We start from the raw sequence: 17,626 nt of genomic DNA, 5'->3' as shown, positions 1-17,626 counted from the left end.
GTAACTATTACAATAATGATGCTCTTTCTTCTTCTTCTTCTTGCAATGCAATGCCAAGTGTTTTCTTCACCAACACAGTCAGGGGCAGTCATGGCCTAGTGGTTAGGGAGTTGAACTGGTAACCCAAAGGTTGCTGGTTCGATTCCAGAACCGGTGGGAAATGACTGAGGTGCCCTTGAGCAAGGCACCTAACCCCTAATCGCTCCCCGGGCGCCACACAAAGGCTGCCCGCTGCTCTGGGTGTGTGTATCCACGTTTGCAGTGTGTGTGTGTTAACTACTCACTACTCTGCTCCTAATGTGTGTGCATTAACTTGGATGGGTTAAATGCAGAAGTCAAATTCCAAGTATGGGTTACCATACTTGGCCGTCACGTGTCACTTTCACTTTCACTTTCACATCAGCACATTTTTTATTCGATTTTTACAAAACCCATATTTTTCTGAAGAACAAAATTATATTGTTAATATTTTAATTGTTTTGACAAAGTTTTACATGCACAAGACAAAACAATTTTTAAAAAAAACAATTTTTTATACCTACACATATATTACTTTTTCTAATTCTGATCTCACAGTGTACTTTGAAACCCTTTCAAATATGAAAACACAAAACAAGAAACTCATAAAAACAGTTATAATTCTAAGGATTTTCCAAATGTATGTAAAGGCCCAAACATTTATTTATTTATATACATATAGGCAATAACTGTACTAAATGTTGACTTTTGTTATTGGTTTTATTGGTTTATTTCACATATTCTTAAATATACAAATATTTTGTACGTTTTCCACTGTATTAAAAAAGGCCCATGACGTATTTTTCCGACACAAGTCAAATCGGCTCTTGATTGCTTTGGTCTGACATGAACACTGAACATAAATCATATCCTGTACGAAGTCCACTAAACTGCGGCCAAAAGGATGAATTTTAAATTGGTTTAAAAAGCAACCCCGCCTTAAATGTGCTTTATATTTCTTACATTCTGAAAAGTTATTGATGGATGTAACGTTACCACGTCACATCTTTCGTCTGAGAAACTGACAGTGTCTCCGCATGATTGCGTGTCTGCAGATGAGAAGTAAACAGACGAATCATGCAGAGTTCAGTCGAGTCCTTCATTAATGTGTTAGAGTCATACAGAGGAAGAGATAAAATGGTAAGTTTGTATTTACACGCTTCATAAGAACCCCATATTATATATAATAGACAAAAAGTATTATAACGTTCATTGTCTATGAACTTCACCCCTTTTATTATGTAATCAAATAACAGTTGGCACTGAATTAAAAACAAATTATCTTAATAAAAATAATACAAAATAAAATGCAAAATTAAACTGTAAAATACGATATAAATTCCATTTATTTTTCTGTCAATTTTAGAGATTTTTTTTAATATGAGCCATTTCACACACACACACACACACACACACACACACACACACACACACACACACACACACACACACACACACACACACACACACACACACACACACACACACACACACACACACATATATACTACCGTTCAAAAGTTTGGGGTCAGTAAGATTTTTTAATGTTTTTAAAAGAAGTATCTTCTGCTCACCAAGGCTGCATTTATTTGATAAAAAACAATAATAAAAAAACAGTAATATTGTGAAATATTATGACAATTTAAAATGACTGTTTTCTATTTTAATATATTTTAAACTGTAATGTATTCCTGTGATCAAAGCTGAATTTTCAGCATCATTACTCCAGTCTTCAGTATGATCCTTCAGAAATCATTCTAATATGATTTGATGCTCAAGAAACTGTTAAAAACAGTTGTGTACATTTTTTTTTCAAAATTCTTTGATGAATAGAAAGTTCAAAAGAACAGCATTTATTTAAAATAGAATATTTTCTAACATTATAAATATCTTTACTGTAACTTTTGATCAGTTTAACTAATCCTTGATGAATAAAAGTATTGATTTATTTATTTCCCCCCAAAAAATAAAATAAAAATTCTTACTGACCCCAAACTTTTGAACGGTAGTGTTTAATGTTACAAAAGCTTTAGATTTCAGATAAATGGTGTTCTTTTGAACTTTCTATTCATCATAGCATCATGAAATAAAAATGTAAATAACTGTTTTCAACATTGATAATAATCATAACTGTTTCTTGAGCATCAAATCATCATATTAGAATGATTGCTGAAGGATCATGTGACACTGAAGACTGGAGTAATGATGCTGAAAATTCAGCTTTGATCACAGGAATAAATTACAGTTTAAAATATTAAAATAGAAAACAGTCATTTTAAATTGTCATAATATTTCACAATATTACTGTTTTTTTATTTTTTTATAGTTTTTTTTATCAAATAAATGCAGCCTTGGTGAGCAGAAGATACTTCTTTTAAAAACATAAAAAAATCGTACTGACCCCAAACTTTTAAACGGTAATGTATTCATGGATTTCATCCGGTCCCTTTCCACAGGTGTATTAATCAAGCACAATGCAGTCTGCATTCATAATCTAGGTGCTTGCTTTTATACACCTGTGGAAAGGGACCGGATGAAACCCATGAATATACACACACACATACATATATATAGGCTATATATAACAACTGATTAAAAAAACTAATGAATGAGTAAAATCTAAAATAAAATTATAAACTGTAAGATGCATCATAAACCTTAACATTTTTTTATTTTCATCATTATTTATATGTTTAAGAAATTTTATAGGTGCAAATCTGGTTAAAGAATCTTGTCGGTTTTTGTTGGACGAATTTACAGTGCATTCTTACTCTTTGTAAATCTTGATAGAAATGCACTATATACAAGGAATTAAGTAACCAGGCACATTACTCATTCCCAGTTATTCATACATGCTGATTGGTGACATCATATGTGATGGTATCAGTGCAGGATTTGCATTGCAATTTTATTATCATTTATTTACTCTGTGTCTAGATAAGGACCCTCTGCTATGGCTCTCAGCTGGTAGGTGGAGTTGTAGCTGGAAAGAACTCCCAGTCTTCACTGGGGAAGAGTCTCCTGCTGTTCTCCGCTCAGTTGAGTCACTGCAGAACCACACTGAGGCTCTTTGATGACCTGTCCATGCTGGCGTACTCCACAAGCTATGGGTTAGGAGCCTCGGTGAGGACACAGGATGGCTCTGTTTAATTGAAACATTGGAGTTTTGAAGGAAATTCTGACTTAATGGCCTTTTTTTCCCAGGAGGAGGACGCTTTGGTGCGCTGGATGTCAATTCTGAATAATATAGCTGATCAGCTGTATTACCCCTGCGAGCATATCGCCTGGGCCGCAGATGCAGAGCTCATCAAAACCAAATCTGACAAGTGGTGGGTGCTGAGCACGGGCCTCTGGGGCATGTCACTCATCCTCAACATACTCAGGTAAAGTGTGTAGGGTCCAGAAGAGAACAGATTGAACATTTTTTCATTTAAACCTGAGAAGATCCGAAAGGATGAAATCACTGTGCTCTACGGACTCAGGGTGCAGGGATCTGGGAAAAAAATATTTTTTTCAAGAAAACAGAAAGATCCTGTATCAGATTTTCCCCTACGCACCTGACTTAAGTTTACCTGGGGCATCTCCAGTCGACACCCAAGCATCTACAGTCGACACTTAATAAAATGTAAACTCTTGCACTGCGTCTACAGTCGACAACTGTCTTCGAGTTGGACGACGTCTCGTCCCTATTTACACTAGTACCCGGGAATAAGATCTCTTGTGTCTTATAACTTGCTGCACAGCAGTAACCAGACAGACTCCAGACAATGCCTTCGAATATGCTTTAATCACAGCCGGAGGATCTCAGACCAATTTCAGAGAGAATCCCACCAGCAAAAAGAATACAACAGTTTTTATAGAATAGGAGCATGACAAAGGTGACATGATACATTACATCATTTTCCTACAATATGATTGGTTCTTCACATGTATAATCCAGCAAACCCTTCTGTTACTAGGTAGAAGCTTTGTTACTCAAAGTCATGAGTTTATATATTTAGACATCTGTCTAGTTTAATTTCCCCTTTTGTTATATTTGGAGATGATTCACACACACAGACACCTGACTGAGTGTTTGGGGACATTTCAGGTTTCAAAAGCATATAATTGTTAATCCTGCAAGAAAAATAAATGTTAGGTATGATTAATTAAAAAAATCCGCAACATTTTTCTTATTTAATTTTAAATGTTTCATTCAAAAATCACCAAAGATTGTCAAATGTGTAAAAATACTCAGTAAAACATAGTTAATTTCATTAACTTACAGCATACAATTCACAAAATAGTAAAACACATCACAAACGTACAAAATCCCAGTAATCCCACAAACGTACAAAATGGAAGGCGGTCTAACAAATTCTGTTCATTATTCAGTATCGCAATTCACATTCATTAATTAGAATCAGTTACAGTATCAGTACAACATAATTCGTAAAAAGTAAGGATACAAATGACAATTCAGATCCCAAAACTTAATTTAAACTTGGAAATAAAATTTTAGGTTGAAATTTTTTATATAGCCAAATTTATGACAATTTTTTTATTTTTTTTATTACTAACCCTGTATCCTTTGCCTCCTATATAGTAGGCGAACAGCAGTTTGTAAATAAGTTAACTGATGGTGATGGTTAACTGAAACTAAAACCAATAGAAAAACATTTTCGTTACTTGAAATAAAATGATTTACAATAAAAAATAAATATATATAAAATATAAAAAATAAATAATTATATATATATATATATATATATATATATATATATATATTAAATTGTAATAACATTTCACAGTATATTATTGTTTTTACTATAGGTTTGATCAATTAATGCATTCTTAAGAGACTTTATTTTACACTTTATTTTACAGTGTCCTTGTTACAAGTTAAATGTTCAGTAATAACAGTAAATTATGGATAATTACAAGCAACTAACCCTAAACTAGAACCTACTCTATAGTAAGTACATGTTGTTAATTAATATTACTCTGTACTTAAATTTTAATATTACTCTGTAACAAGGACACCTTAAAATAAGGTGTAACAGAGACTTCTTTCAAAAACATTACAAAAATTTATTTAGTGAGGAAGTGTTGTATTATTTTTCTTTAAATGCAAACCACGCATTTTCACTAGTGGTTACAGACTTTACATTAATATGCGTTTGTCTTTGGTAAATAGCAAAAATCTTTGTTTTTAGATCCATTAGATCCATCCAGATTCTGAAGAGAAAAGTGCAGAAGTGTCAATGGTCAGGTTCAGCTGACAACAGGTTGGTGTTAAAGTTTCGCTCTGCATGTTAATGTTCCCATATTCACTGCCTATTGCATAAACACAGAATGGCTCATTGTGTCTGAATACCAGGGAGGAAGCACTTTCTCAGAAAGCTGCGCTCCGGAGGCAGATCAGAGGGGAAGTGTTCAGTGTCCTGAGCAGTTTGGCAGATCTCAGCAATGCCGTTCATTGGATGTCGCCTGGATTTCTGTGGGCTGGACGGTTTCCTCCATGGTTGGTGGGACTGATGGGAACGGCCTCGTCTCTGATAGGTCTTCTACAGATGAGCTCCAGTGATCAAGGAGCATGTACCTAAAGCATTACACACACACATATCTGGTAGCCTACTATTTGTAATGTATTATTTAATAAATGATAATTATGTTTTAACAGTGTGCAATTTATACAGACTCACTGATAAGTCTGTATTTTGAAATTCCGTTAACTTCTACTCTGGTGAATAGTTAAAAAACAATGTTTTATTCAATTGTAGATGGATGAATGTATTTGTGAAAATGTTTATACAATAATGTGAAAATGCTATAATTGCGAAATAAATGACTATTTTTTCAATGACTCGGTAAAATGTGAAGAATCCTTTCATTTAACAGTAACATTTTTAAAAGTCTCAAAAGTTTGAATGGGATATTCTGTATACCTCATTTGAATTTGATGACACGATGGATTGATTAGTCGTGTCTTGTTCGCATGCGCATGCGCAGTGGAGATGTTCTCAACTACGTTAAGTTTTTGAGAAGCTGCACAATAACACAGTGTTAACCGAATAAAAGTTTTTCGTTCTAAACAAAATGAATCCCGTCAGTTTGTAAGGATGTGTTACTGAAACACGACATCCTTTTAAACCGGCTCCAAGCTCCAGCCATAAAGCGACTGGACAGGATTTGCGTGATGTTTAGTGATTATTGTTGGGGATCTAGATGAAAGGTAAGTGGTTTTTGAATAACACTAAAGTTAATTTACAGATAATTATCATATGTGTGTTTATATCATCAGAAATCAGATTTGCATGCTTTGTATAAATAGTGTCAAGCACTTTGATCCATCCACGTACACAAAGTCAACCCAGCTGATGTGTGTGTGTCTTATGCTATTACACAATGCACTTTATCTTTATAGACAACGCTGTGATTTAACCAAAAAGTACTGTGATTGTACAATGATGCAGTGACTACCTTGATACTTGGGCACTATAGAATACCTCCATACTTCCATTTGCTTTTTTCATGCTTTTATTATAAAATGTGGAAATACTATGTATGATAAAAATGGTACAGTTTGGGTATGTTTCAATCTCACCAGTTTTAATCTTGCATTTAATCTGTTATCTAGGTTGTTTTACATGGATCAAGGCTCTTCTGGAAAAATTTATGATTTTTAAGGGTTATTAGAGGCTAAGAGTTACTAGTAGTAGCCATGGCAGATGGTTTTCTTTACAATGGAGATTTGGAGTTGGAACAGAGTTCCCAACTTGCTGCTTCTGATTCATCCAAGTCTCAAACCGAAGCTTCAGCACTGGATGCATATTGGGCTCCTGATGGTTCTGATTACTCAACTGATCCTCCTGAATCCACAAATTTGCTCAGTGAAAATCTACAGAGCCCTGAGTTGGAGGATCTGGATTCCTATAACCCAATCGAGCCCCCACCATTGGACTGGAGGTCCGACTCCTCCAGTGAGGCCGGTTTGGTTGTAGAAAGCTGTTCGATAGGAGATTTTGAGGCTCCTGGATTCTTCAACACAGAGTTGAATGAAGACACAATGTCTGCAGCAAGTGATTGCGGAGCTCAAGACTTCAGCGAAGCTTCTGACAAAACCGAAGAGCTTTTGTTTCAAGAAATGTGTGATAACAAGCCTGAAATTTGTGTTTTTCAAAAACAGGATGAGCAACGGGAAAGTAAAGAGAATTATGCAGAGGACAGAGATGGAAAATTGTGGAATCAAGATATGAGGAAAGGGAAAAACGAAGAAAAAAGTATGAAACACGATATTGAACACTCGCACATTCAAAGTCTTCTCACTCAACTGCATCTTTTTCATCCATCAACTCCTTTCGATAGTCCCACCCACTGCACCCCTGATGACTCGGTCAATCATGGCGCTCTGCATAATTCGCACACTTCAGCGGAGGCAGCTGCTTCCTCCCTAGGGCTTGAGTTTAGTGTCCGATCAGCATGTGCCGATGCTGAAAGGAACATCCCTGAAGCTTTGCTCTTTTCCCATGAGTATCAGAAAGATCTGCTGCAGCTGCTAGAGGATCCAGAGCCTGAGGAACCCAGAACTGGGTCGCTGTTCGTTCACACACCCCTGGTGACCCCTGAACATCAGTCAGGTCTCAGAAGGCAGAGCAGTGATGCAGATGAGATGATCTCCATATCTCACAGCGAGGATGCTTGGCACAGACACCTGCAGGATGAGCTGTTGGTCTCAGGAATCACAGAGGAGCATCAGTGGGCGGCGTCTGAAGACCGGACCGCGGATCAGTCCGTCTCCCCAAACAATGATATGGTGACTTTTTAGTCCTCTTTAATTGTATTTCGTTAGGCTGTGTTCCATTTTAAGGTAGATGTGGGATAGTCTTACTTAGAGGGATAGTTCACCCAAAACTTAAAATTGTGTCATCATTTACTCACCCTCATGTTGTTCCAACCCTGTATGAGATTCTGTCTTCTGTTGAAAAAAAAACAAAAAACTGTTGGTATCGAGACAGTTGACGGCACCCATTGACTTCCATGGTATTTTTTTCCTACTATGAAAGTCAATGGCTACCGTCAACTGTCTGGTTACCAACATTCTTTAAAATATCATCTTTTGTGTTCAACAGAGGGAAAAAAACTCATAAAGGTTTGGAACAACTTTAGGTTGACTTGAGTAATTTTCACTTTTGGGTGAACTATCCCTTTAAAATCTCATACTTTTGACAATAAAGGTGTTCCATTGCTTGACAGAAAAGCTAATTTAAAGCATTTTACACGGCTGTTTCTATAGAAGTCAGTTTCTGCCATAGAATAAAAAAATGAAGGTAATTGCGACTATATATTTTTGACTTTATTTATAGCAATTCCGTGTTTATCTGGCTATTTTAAATGAACATTTTATAATTCAAACTTTATTTTTTAGAATTGCGTGTTTATAGCCCAAAATTCGGACTTTTTTTCTTGCAGTTTTAAGTTTATATCTCTTAATTTTGAGTTTCTCAAAACTCTGAATTCTGAGATTATCCCCCGGTTACAAAGACAAACATAGTCCCAGACTAAAATGCATGTTTGAGCTGTTTTAACTGAAAGCAACTTGCACTGGCATAAAATATGTTAGTGTCATTTGTGTATGAACTCGCAATTCTATAACATTATAAACTCAGCATTGCAAGCAATAGTAAAAATTGTATAATAAAAAAAGGCCAATTACCTTTGTGCATTTACCTCCATATGCTTAGGCACTCGATCAGATTTTGTCATCATGTAAGAACTTCAACGTCATGTATGACATCATATACCCATATCTTGGGTTTGAGTTTTGGATTTCCACATAAGTTGGAAATTGAGCTTTTGGTGGCATTTTTAATGCAAAGTTGAATTCTGACTTTCTTAGTTGAATACAGCATTGGAATCATCAGAGTTTAGATGCTTATTTGATTTTCTTTTGTCTTTTAACAGGAAGCTGAGACACAGCCAGCTTATAAGAATGGTATGAAACTCAATGTAAAGTATTTACCTATTGTATTTATTTTCAGAGCTCTTGTGATGTAGATGGTAAATAATGTCATTTTGTTGTTGTTCTAAGTGCCTGGACCATGTGACCCTGAAGACCTCCTGGATGGGGTGATCTTTGGAGCTAAATATCTTGGATCTACACAATTACAGTCTGAGAAAAATCCCTCCACTAACGCCCGGATGACCCAAGCACAGGAAGCTATGGATCGTATCAAGGTTAAAGAATATCATTTATTTATAAAAGCAATTTTAACTTTAACGTTCAAGTTCTGTTTGCTAAAGCAAGTATCACAACAGGACTCAATGATAAAGATTATCTGCAGGCCACTGATAGGAATTTAAAATGATGAATTTATGTTAAAATTTTAGTATTTATAAATTTTACACACATTTTTTATAAAAGGAAATTCTGCAATAATAGCTGAAAATTATACAGTTATTATGATTAAACGGGAACTTCAAGACGGCAGTAAAAACTTAAACACTTCTGCTGAAAAACGATGGCATACAAGACATTGCAAAACATTACTGATTGTTTTTTTAAACTTTCAACCTAATGAATACAGTGGGTACGGAAAGTATTCAGACCCCCTTAAATTTTTCACTTTTTGTTATATTGCAACCATTTGCTAAAATCATTTAAGTTCATTTTTGTTCCTCATTATTGTACACACAGCACCCCATATTGACAGAAAAACACAGAATTGTTGACATTTTTGCACATTTATTAAAAAAGAAAAACTGAAATATCACATGGTCCTAAGTATTCAGACCCTTTGCTGTGACACTCATATATTTAACTCAGGTGCTGTCCATTTCTTCTGATCATCCTTGAGATGATTCTACACCTTCATTTGAGTCCAGCTGTGTTTGATTATACTGATTGGACTTGATTAGGAAAGCCACACACCTGTCTATATAAGACCTTACAGCTCACAGTGCATGTCAGAGCAAATGAGAATCATGAGGTCAAAGGAACTGCCTGAAGAGCTCAGAGACAGAATTGTGGCAAGGCACAGATCTGGCCAAGGTTACAAAAAAACCTTCTCCAGAGTGCTCTGGACCTCAGACTGGGCCGAAGGTTCACCTTCCAACAAGACAATGACCCTAAGCACACAGCTAAAATAACGAAGGAGTGGCTTCACAACAACTCCGTGACTGTTCTTGAATGGCCCAGCCAGAGCCCTGACTTAAACCCAATTGAGCATCTCTGGAGAGACCTGAAAATGGCTGTCCACCAACGTTTACCATCCAACCTGACAGAACTGGAGAGGATCTACAAGGAGGAATGGCAGAGGATACCCAAATCCAGGTGTGAAAAACTTGTTGCATCTTTCCCAAAAAGACTCATGGCTGTATTAGATCATAAGGATGCTTCTACTAAATACTGAGCAAAGGGTCTGAATACTTAGGACCATGTGATATTTCAGTTTTTCTTTTTTAATAAATGTGCAAAAATGTCAACAATTCTGTGTTTTTCTGTCAATATGGGGTGCTGTGTGTACAATAATGAGGGAAAAAAATGAACTTAAATGATTTTAGCAAATGGCTGCAATATAACAAAGAGTGAAAAATTTAAGGGGGTCTGAATACTTTCCGTACCCACTGTATAGTGGCAGTTTAACTTAGATCAGTAAGGAACCGCCCACAACACCCTTTCATTGGGGTTTTACACAGGCAACCGCTACTCGCGCTTTCTTCAAAAACTCTAAAAATCTAGTTTGACTATTAACATGGCTAATACAACATATATGTGCATTTATAATATCTAGGCACCTGAAGGAGAGTCTCAGCCTATGACGGAGGTGGATCTGTTCATTTCCACACAGAGAATCAAAGTACTGAGTGCTGACACACAGGTTAGACAAAAGACATACTTGACAGTCCATCTTATGTTCTTTGAGTGATGTCTTCTCTGATGTGTGGCTGATTTCTGTCTTGCTTCCAGGAGGCCATGATGGACCATGCTCTGCAGATGATTTCATACATCGCAGATATTGGGAACATTCTAGTTTTGATGGCCCGCAGGAAGCCAGCCAATCGCAAATCAGCAGACTCCGCGGCTACCTCTGCAGCACCACCGAAGAAGTGCTGTATGATTTGCCATGTCTTTTCTTCAGATGATGTGAGTCAAATATTTAGTCCAGAGCCCGTGGCTGTTCTGTAGGCAAGCACCAATAGGCCTTTTTCACGTAAGTTAGAACGCACATCCGGTTCAGCGTTTGTTGTGTAAAGCGACTTCCGGTGAAAAAGAGTCAGACGCGGTAACGTTACTCTTCACACAACTTCCCTGAAGAATCTACCGGCAATTACATCAGCGGATGTTTTTTGACTTGTCGAGCTTCTCCGCACTCAAAAGAAAACAAATCTTTATTGTAATAGTCATTTTAGATAATTTTAAGACTTTGTTTATCTTAATTTTATTACTGCAGTTGTGGCAGCTTATTTGGAGAAATAAAGTATGGTGATATCTTCCTGGAACAGTAGCCTAATTTAATTTGTGTCAACATTAACTAAAATGATATTATGACTTGAAAGTGAAAGGACATAAATGTAAAGGCTTCAATAATAGATTTAATAAAATATGACGGGAAAGTAGCTTCGTAATTTGTTTTCAGAAATGCATAAACATACCTGGAAGAGGAGACTGCATATAGTCATGATCTGCTCCAGCGCTGTTACCTCACTAACTATTTTGTCGTCTTGGGTGTCGTCAGAGTAGGCTACGGTGCCACATATTATTTCCGCTATTGATATAGGCTATATCAATTTTATGTAGCCTACAAAATATGCCTTTATCCACATAAAATTGATATAGCCTAAGCCTTTCATGTCTATCATACATCTACGTTCAAAAAGCTGATATAGCAGCCCCCTAATGGACATGTTAAAAGATCAAATTCTGTACACACCTTATTAATAAACCATACTATCCAACAGAAAAGCAGATGAGTCCAGAATATGAACGCAACGCACACGTTAAGCGTTTTCCTCCCATAGAAACCCTTTATTATAAAGAAAAATCTTAACGTGGCTTTATGGGAGGATGGAATTGCAGTGCACAACAAATCCTTTAAATGGTATTCAATGCAAAACAAAAAATGAAAATATATAAGTAGCCTATAAAATAAACAAATAATTGTGGCATTAATTAGCCCACAAACAATATTTATTTTAAAGCCTAAACGAATTTATTTAAAGAAAAACACCAGCTTTCTCTAGTGTTGTGTTTCAGCCGCCCACTGGCACAGCGCTTACTCGCCGTAGAAAATGTATGATTTAATTTGTTAAACATGAAGAGGACTTATCCGTCTGGCATGGCCGCTCGTCCTAACGTTAACCTATAAATGTTCGCTATTATTAAGCACATATCCAGGTGTTTGTGCGGAGTGTGGAGCGCGCACTGCATGACATGGACGCGCCGGTGCCATCACTCGCATTTTCCTATCAACAGTGGAAACAACTTAAAATACTCCATAATTTCTGGTCATACAGAAAATAATAATACATCAGTCGCAACTACTTTTATTTGTGTAAACTCACAACAACAAGAAAACGTTGTGCATTTGTAAAATAAAAGAAACAGGACGCGCTTTCATGATCTCTGTGAATTGGAGCGTATCTCAAAAATGAACTGAAAAAACAGCGTATCACTAGCCTCACAGACATGAGAAATATATCTATAAAGCTTGAAATGTTCACCAACGAAAAAAATCCAATCGAAAGCCAATACGTACGGTACTAGCCTATCTGATGATGTAATCCTGTCCGATGAAAGGTGCATCTACTTTACAGCGGAGATGTATGGAGATGTTTGCAGTCGACACTGATTTAGAAAACACTCGTTTATTAATAAACAATTAAAATGTTTTGTTATTTTTTCAGACAAATTTATTTTCATTAGCCTACTTTTGCCGGTGCTTTGCGGCAAGTTTTATGTATGCGCTTGAGCGTGGAATATATAGGCTATAGGCTATACCAAGGATTGAATATAAATGTGCGATTAGTAATTGCTTAAATGAATGACTACTAGTCTAGAAAAAATCTTTAGTCTATGGCAACTCTTATCAGTAGCCTACATTTAATAGTTGACATTAATTAGTAATATAGTATCCAGCTCTTTACATACATTAGTTGAGTTGGCATAGTTAATGAACTAATAAAATAAAGTTTAAATTAAGATGCTAACCATATATTTCAATATAGCATTGCTTATTCCACCACAATTCCAAAGGATTGTTTATAAGGTGACAATCCGTTATACATTTGAAGATTGTAGGCTGTATAGGCTATCTTGAAGATTTTTGTGTCGTCTCTTATAAAGACGAAAATTGACATTTCGTTAATAAAAAATAAGAACACAATGTAAAAAATAAACATTGTTCTGTTAGATGTGTTTTGACTAGGCTACTTGTTTAATTTAACTTGTTTAATACTTATTAATTAATTAGTAAATATTAATTTAATTATATCTCTAGGTAATGAAGATAGCCTATTAACAAAAAATAAATCTTATAGTATATTATATAAAAAAAAAAAGTGTACTGCCAGTAGCGGCAGTGTAATTAGCGTCGGCTACAAACAAATGTGATACTTATAGGGATCTTAAACGTCGGGACTTCTACGTGTCAAATAGCATGCATCCACTTCTTTGTCAGACAGTCATTGCTTGGAAAAGCATTAACTCAAATATGGTTGTCACTGTTTATTATTTGTGCAATGAGGGATGCTACAGTGACACCTCGATGTTGCTTCAGCCATTGTTGTTTCGACCGGAAGTCGCTTTACACAACAAACGCTGAACCGGATGTGCGTTCTAACTTCCGTGAAAAAGGCCTATGTCTTGAACTTAATGCGAGCTGCAACCGGAAGCCAGTGCTTAGATAAACAGAGGTGACACGTGGGCTCTCTTGGGCTCATTGAAGACAAGACCTGCTGCTGCGTTTTGAATCATTTGAAGAGGTTTGATTTCACATGTTGGAAGTCACTCTTAAATGTTGCACATATTTTTGTGTGATGTCCATCTGGACAAAGAGTTGGTAAAAATGTTACATTCAATGACAATGTCATTGTCATTATTATAGGGTTTTCATTATGCATTTACGTGTAAAGATGTCTTTTGAGATTTTAATTTGATCTAACTTTCATAATTCCTTACTCCTTATGTGTGTCTTCTTTAGGCTCAGACCATTGCACAGGCCATTGGTCAGGCTTTTGGCGTTGCATACCAGCAGTTTCTGTACACTAACGGAATTAAAGCTAGTGATCTGAGGCCAGGCGAGTACAGCGATTACCTCGGCACTCAGGAACTTTATAACGGAGACCTGGTTCACTTTTCTCGCTCTGAAAACATCAGAGAGGTGAGGATGCCTTTTCTTGTCCATGTGGATCTGTGCTGAAAGCTGTTGCTTTGAACAATATATATATATATATATATATTTTTTTTTTACTTTAATATGGCAAGATATATAGGGGTGGGACACTAAACTGGTAGAAATTGGTCAACCGGTAGAGATTTTGGATAACAGTCTCTATCGTGGTAACGCTCATGTGACATTGCACAAAATCGTATTATTTTAATGTGTTTTTAAATCTTGCAGTTTAAAAACATGTGATTTTTTTTTTTTTTACCGTTCAAGCGCAATAAAGATAGAAAGATAACTTCATTTATCTTAAAGGACAAGTTCGGTATTTTACACTTAAAGCCCTGTTTACAGATCTTATCTGATGAAATAGAACGGTTAAGATTAAAATTTGGACACATGCTGCTGTCCCGAGAATTTTAGGTTTATTTCGCTTCCCCCCCCCACCCCCACCCCCACAATGGTTGTCTATATGCACTGGAAGATTCCGACCTAAAAACACATTAAACTTTCGTTTACAAAGACGTGAAACTCACCGAGTGGTCAGGGGTGTTCACTGATATGTTCCCTCAAAAATCGCTGAAAAAGATGCATTCCAACAGGTTTTATCGTAGTTTTTGTCCAACTCCATTGACTTAATAGGACGTGCTGTGAGACCGCAGCACCTTTACGGTATTACTCCGCCGCTTCTTCTTCTGCTTCTTCTGTGTATTCAATGTAATGCCCGTGGTTTGCTTGCAATTTGCAAAGGTGCATTATCGCCACCAACTGGGCTGGAGTGTCTATTATTCAAGCTCTCAACGGAAGAATCACGGGTGTGACGCGTTTGGCAAAATAGGTCCACAAAAGCGAAATAAACCCTAAAATTCTCGGGACAGGAGCATGTGTCCAAATTTTTATCTTAACCGTTCTATTTCATCAGATACGATCTGTAAACAGGGCTTTAAGTGTAAAATACCGAACTTGTCCTTTAAAGACTTTTATCCATCTTGTGCTTGAACGGGCAAATTCACACACTTATTTTTCAAAATGCTTATCTTTGTGAGTATCTTCATGAAAGACATACATCTTGTATGTTTTTGTTTTTTAAACTTATGTTAGTTTGGCTGGTATTAGTTTTTGGGGGGGATATTGAAATTGGTGACAAAAATGATGAAATTTAATAAAAAAAAATAAAAACAGGATACATCGTTATCATGAAATAAAATTACTCATACCGTAATGAAAGATTTTGGTCATATTGCCCACACCTAGCTAGATAGCATAAGTAAAACCCATTCCCCTCTTTTTATTTTTAGGTGTGCATATCAAAAAAGGCAGGAGAGATATTAGGCGTTGCAATTGTGGAGTCTGGCTGGGGCTCTATCTTGCCGACAGTGGTGGTAGCCAACTTGCTTCACGGCGGCCCTGCAGAACGGTCCGGCGAGCTGAGCATTGGGGATCGCATCATGTCTGTTAATGGCACCAGTCTGGTGGGCCTCCCCATCGCCACCTGCCAAAGTATCATACGAGTAAGACCAACCAGAAATGAAGCATTCCACAACAATTAAAACACTCTGCATCTCGTGCCAAAATATTGATTTTTCGTTTACGGCAGGATTTAAAGACCCTGTCGATGATAAAGCTCAGCATTGTTCACTGTCCACCTGTCACAATGGCGATCATTAAGCGTCCAGACCCCAAGTATCAGCTGGGCTTCAGTGTGGAGGACGGGATTGTAAGCAACTGTTTACAACCACTATGTCTGTGAAGCTGTGTTGAGTATATGACATTTTGTTTCTGTTAACATGACTTCTGCAATAGATTTGCAGTTTAATGCGAGGAGGAATTGCTGAGCGGGGTGGCATTCGAGTCGGTCATCGAATCATTGAGATCAATGGACAGAGTGTCGTTGCTACACCTCACGAGAAGATCATCCACATCCTGTCCAGTGCTGTAGGAGAGGTAGGAGGAGTGTATTTCACTTTAAACAATATTGCACACTTTTTACTACAGCAAGAATGAAATAAAATACTTCTAGAAATCAGGATCTGATCATTCAGATTTCAACACACTCCAAAACATCTGTCTTAAATCAGATTTCAAACCAAATATGGATGTGGTTTGGATCTGGTTTAGTGTATTTTATTGCTGTTCAAACTACATAAAACAAAAATTGAGTCAAAAACGTTCACCAGTATAGCTTTTTTTTCTGGTTAGTAAATTCTAATTACATTTAATGAAAAATTTTTTTGCAATTTACTTTTTCACAATTAAATGGTTGTGACGTACATCCAAGTCTAACAGATTATCGAAAAATAAATGTAGGGCATGAATTTGGTTGAATGGATCTGTTATTGATTCGATTTTGATGTGGACACACAAAAATGGAGACAGATGAGTGGGGTTTTAGCTGACTAAATGATTGGAGAAGGTCTGCATGTGTTCTGCAACCCCAGACAGTTTCACCCAGATTATCCAGTTATGACTTTATGATTATGTGGATGAATCGTTCACAATAAGAGCTTAACTTGCATTTAAAAAATAGACGGGATAAATTTATATTAGTAATAAACTTTTATCTAATTTGTAACAGATTCATCTGAAGACTATGCCAACATCAACCTACCGTCTCCTGACTGGCCTAGATCAACCCGTGTTCCTTTAGGAGGCGGATCCCCGCAGGTTTTCTCGTCACATGCAAATTTACCACTGAACACTTGACTGAAGTGTAGAGAAGTTATTTTATTTAAACTCTGTCCTTTAGCAGATGCATTAAAGCTGAACAGTGTAAAATGTTACAAAGATCATGGACCTATATTTTAAAGCTGTTTTAGAGCTGATTATTTAACTGCTGGTTATTATGTGTACATTTGTTTTTGCTCTTGCTGCTAAGCCAATGTGCCTGAAGACAAGCCTTGTTTTTGAATGACTATGCATTAGAATCCACACATTTAAAATGAATCTTGAATAATCTTGAGCCTTCCATCTCAAGCTTCCAGCACTTCTGCAATATCTCATTACGGATTTGATGTTCAGTGGTTTTAAGGGTTTACATGCTCTTTACAGAGCTCATGACTTAGTGCCTGTAAAAATGAACGGACCTTGATTATGCCAGGGTTGTTTTTAGCTATATAGAGAGAGGTATATTTTAATAACTGCTGTATCGGATGTTTATTAAAGATACATAAAGACATTCTTTCTTGATTTGTGTGTTTAACTGTTTAAAGAGAAAAAAACAAGGTGTAGTACTGTTCTAAGGTATA

At 36.5% G+C, this 17,626-nt stretch overlaps 2 protein-coding genes across 3 annotated transcripts; both read left to right on the top strand.

The window, feature by feature from the left end:
• Positions 1 to 414: 414 nt before the first annotated feature.
• pex11g (peroxisomal biogenesis factor 11 gamma) lies at positions 415 to 5,863 on the top strand. 2 transcript variants are annotated; one of them, XM_082156554.1, is made up of 5 exons: positions 415 to 1,158; positions 2,983 to 3,141; positions 3,223 to 3,401; positions 5,214 to 5,285; positions 5,378 to 5,863. In XM_082156554.1, the coding sequence occupies exons 1-5, from the start codon at positions 1,096 to 1,098 to the stop codon at positions 5,601 to 5,603; spliced, it is 699 nt and encodes a 232-aa protein (XP_082012680.1). In that variant the 5' UTR covers positions 415 to 1,095; the 3' UTR covers positions 5,604 to 5,863. The 2 variants fall into 2 exon arrangements, with proteins under 2 accessions (XP_082012680.1, XP_082012679.1); XM_082156553.1 differs by having other exon boundaries at positions 421 to 1,158; positions 2,956 to 3,141.
• A 140-nt stretch (positions 5,864 to 6,003) lies between these two features.
• LOC309488270 (amyloid-beta A4 precursor protein-binding family A member 1) lies at positions 6,004 to 17,556 on the top strand. Its single transcript, XM_082156421.1, has 11 exons — positions 6,004 to 6,232; positions 6,638 to 7,813; positions 8,962 to 8,992; positions 9,089 to 9,234; positions 10,791 to 10,877; positions 10,967 to 11,143; positions 14,199 to 14,378; positions 15,680 to 15,892; positions 15,979 to 16,098; positions 16,185 to 16,325; positions 16,957 to 17,556. The coding sequence occupies exons 2-11, from the start codon at positions 6,722 to 6,724 to the stop codon at positions 17,026 to 17,028; spliced, it is 2,259 nt and encodes a 752-aa protein (XP_082012547.1). The 5' UTR covers positions 6,004 to 6,232; positions 6,638 to 6,721; the 3' UTR covers positions 17,029 to 17,556.
• Positions 17,557 to 17,626: the final 70 nt, after the last annotated feature.

This window comes from Leuciscus leuciscus, assembly GCF_965113295.1.
Source record: "Leuciscus leuciscus genome assembly, chromosome: 23".
Classification (NCBI taxonomy): domain Eukaryota; kingdom Metazoa; phylum Chordata; class Actinopteri; order Cypriniformes; family Leuciscidae; genus Leuciscus; species Leuciscus leuciscus.
The sequence above is the reverse complement of the archived record's forward strand: the minus strand, read 5'-3'. Positions and strand labels throughout refer to the sequence as shown.

What these genes read in the sequence shown, in the direction of transcription:
- pex11g (XM_082156553.1), top strand. Translation starts at nt 1,096, where the DNA reads ATGCAGAGTTCAGTCGAGTCCTTCATTAATGTGTTAGAGTCATACAGA. An exon ending in ACAGAGGAAGAGATAAAATG is followed by an intron (nt 1,159 to 2,955) that starts GTAAGTTTGTAT and finishes CTCTGTGTCTAG; the next exon opens with ATAAGGACCCTCTGCTATGG. An exon ending in TCAGGTTCAGCTGACAACAG is followed by an intron (nt 5,286 to 5,377) that starts GTTGGTGTTAAA and finishes TCTGAATACCAG; the next exon opens with GGAGGAAGCACTTTCTCAGA.
- LOC309488270 (XM_082156421.1), top strand. Translation starts at nt 6,722, where the DNA reads ATGGCAGATGGTTTTCTTTACAATGGAGATTTGGAGTTGGAACAGAGT. An exon ending in CCTGCCAAAGTATCATACGA is followed by an intron (nt 15,893 to 15,978) that starts GTAAGACCAACC and finishes CGTTTACGGCAG; the next exon opens with GATTTAAAGACCCTGTCGAT. An exon ending in TCAGTGTGGAGGACGGGATT is followed by an intron (nt 16,099 to 16,184) that starts GTAAGCAACTGT and finishes CTTCTGCAATAG; the next exon opens with ATTTGCAGTTTAATGCGAGG.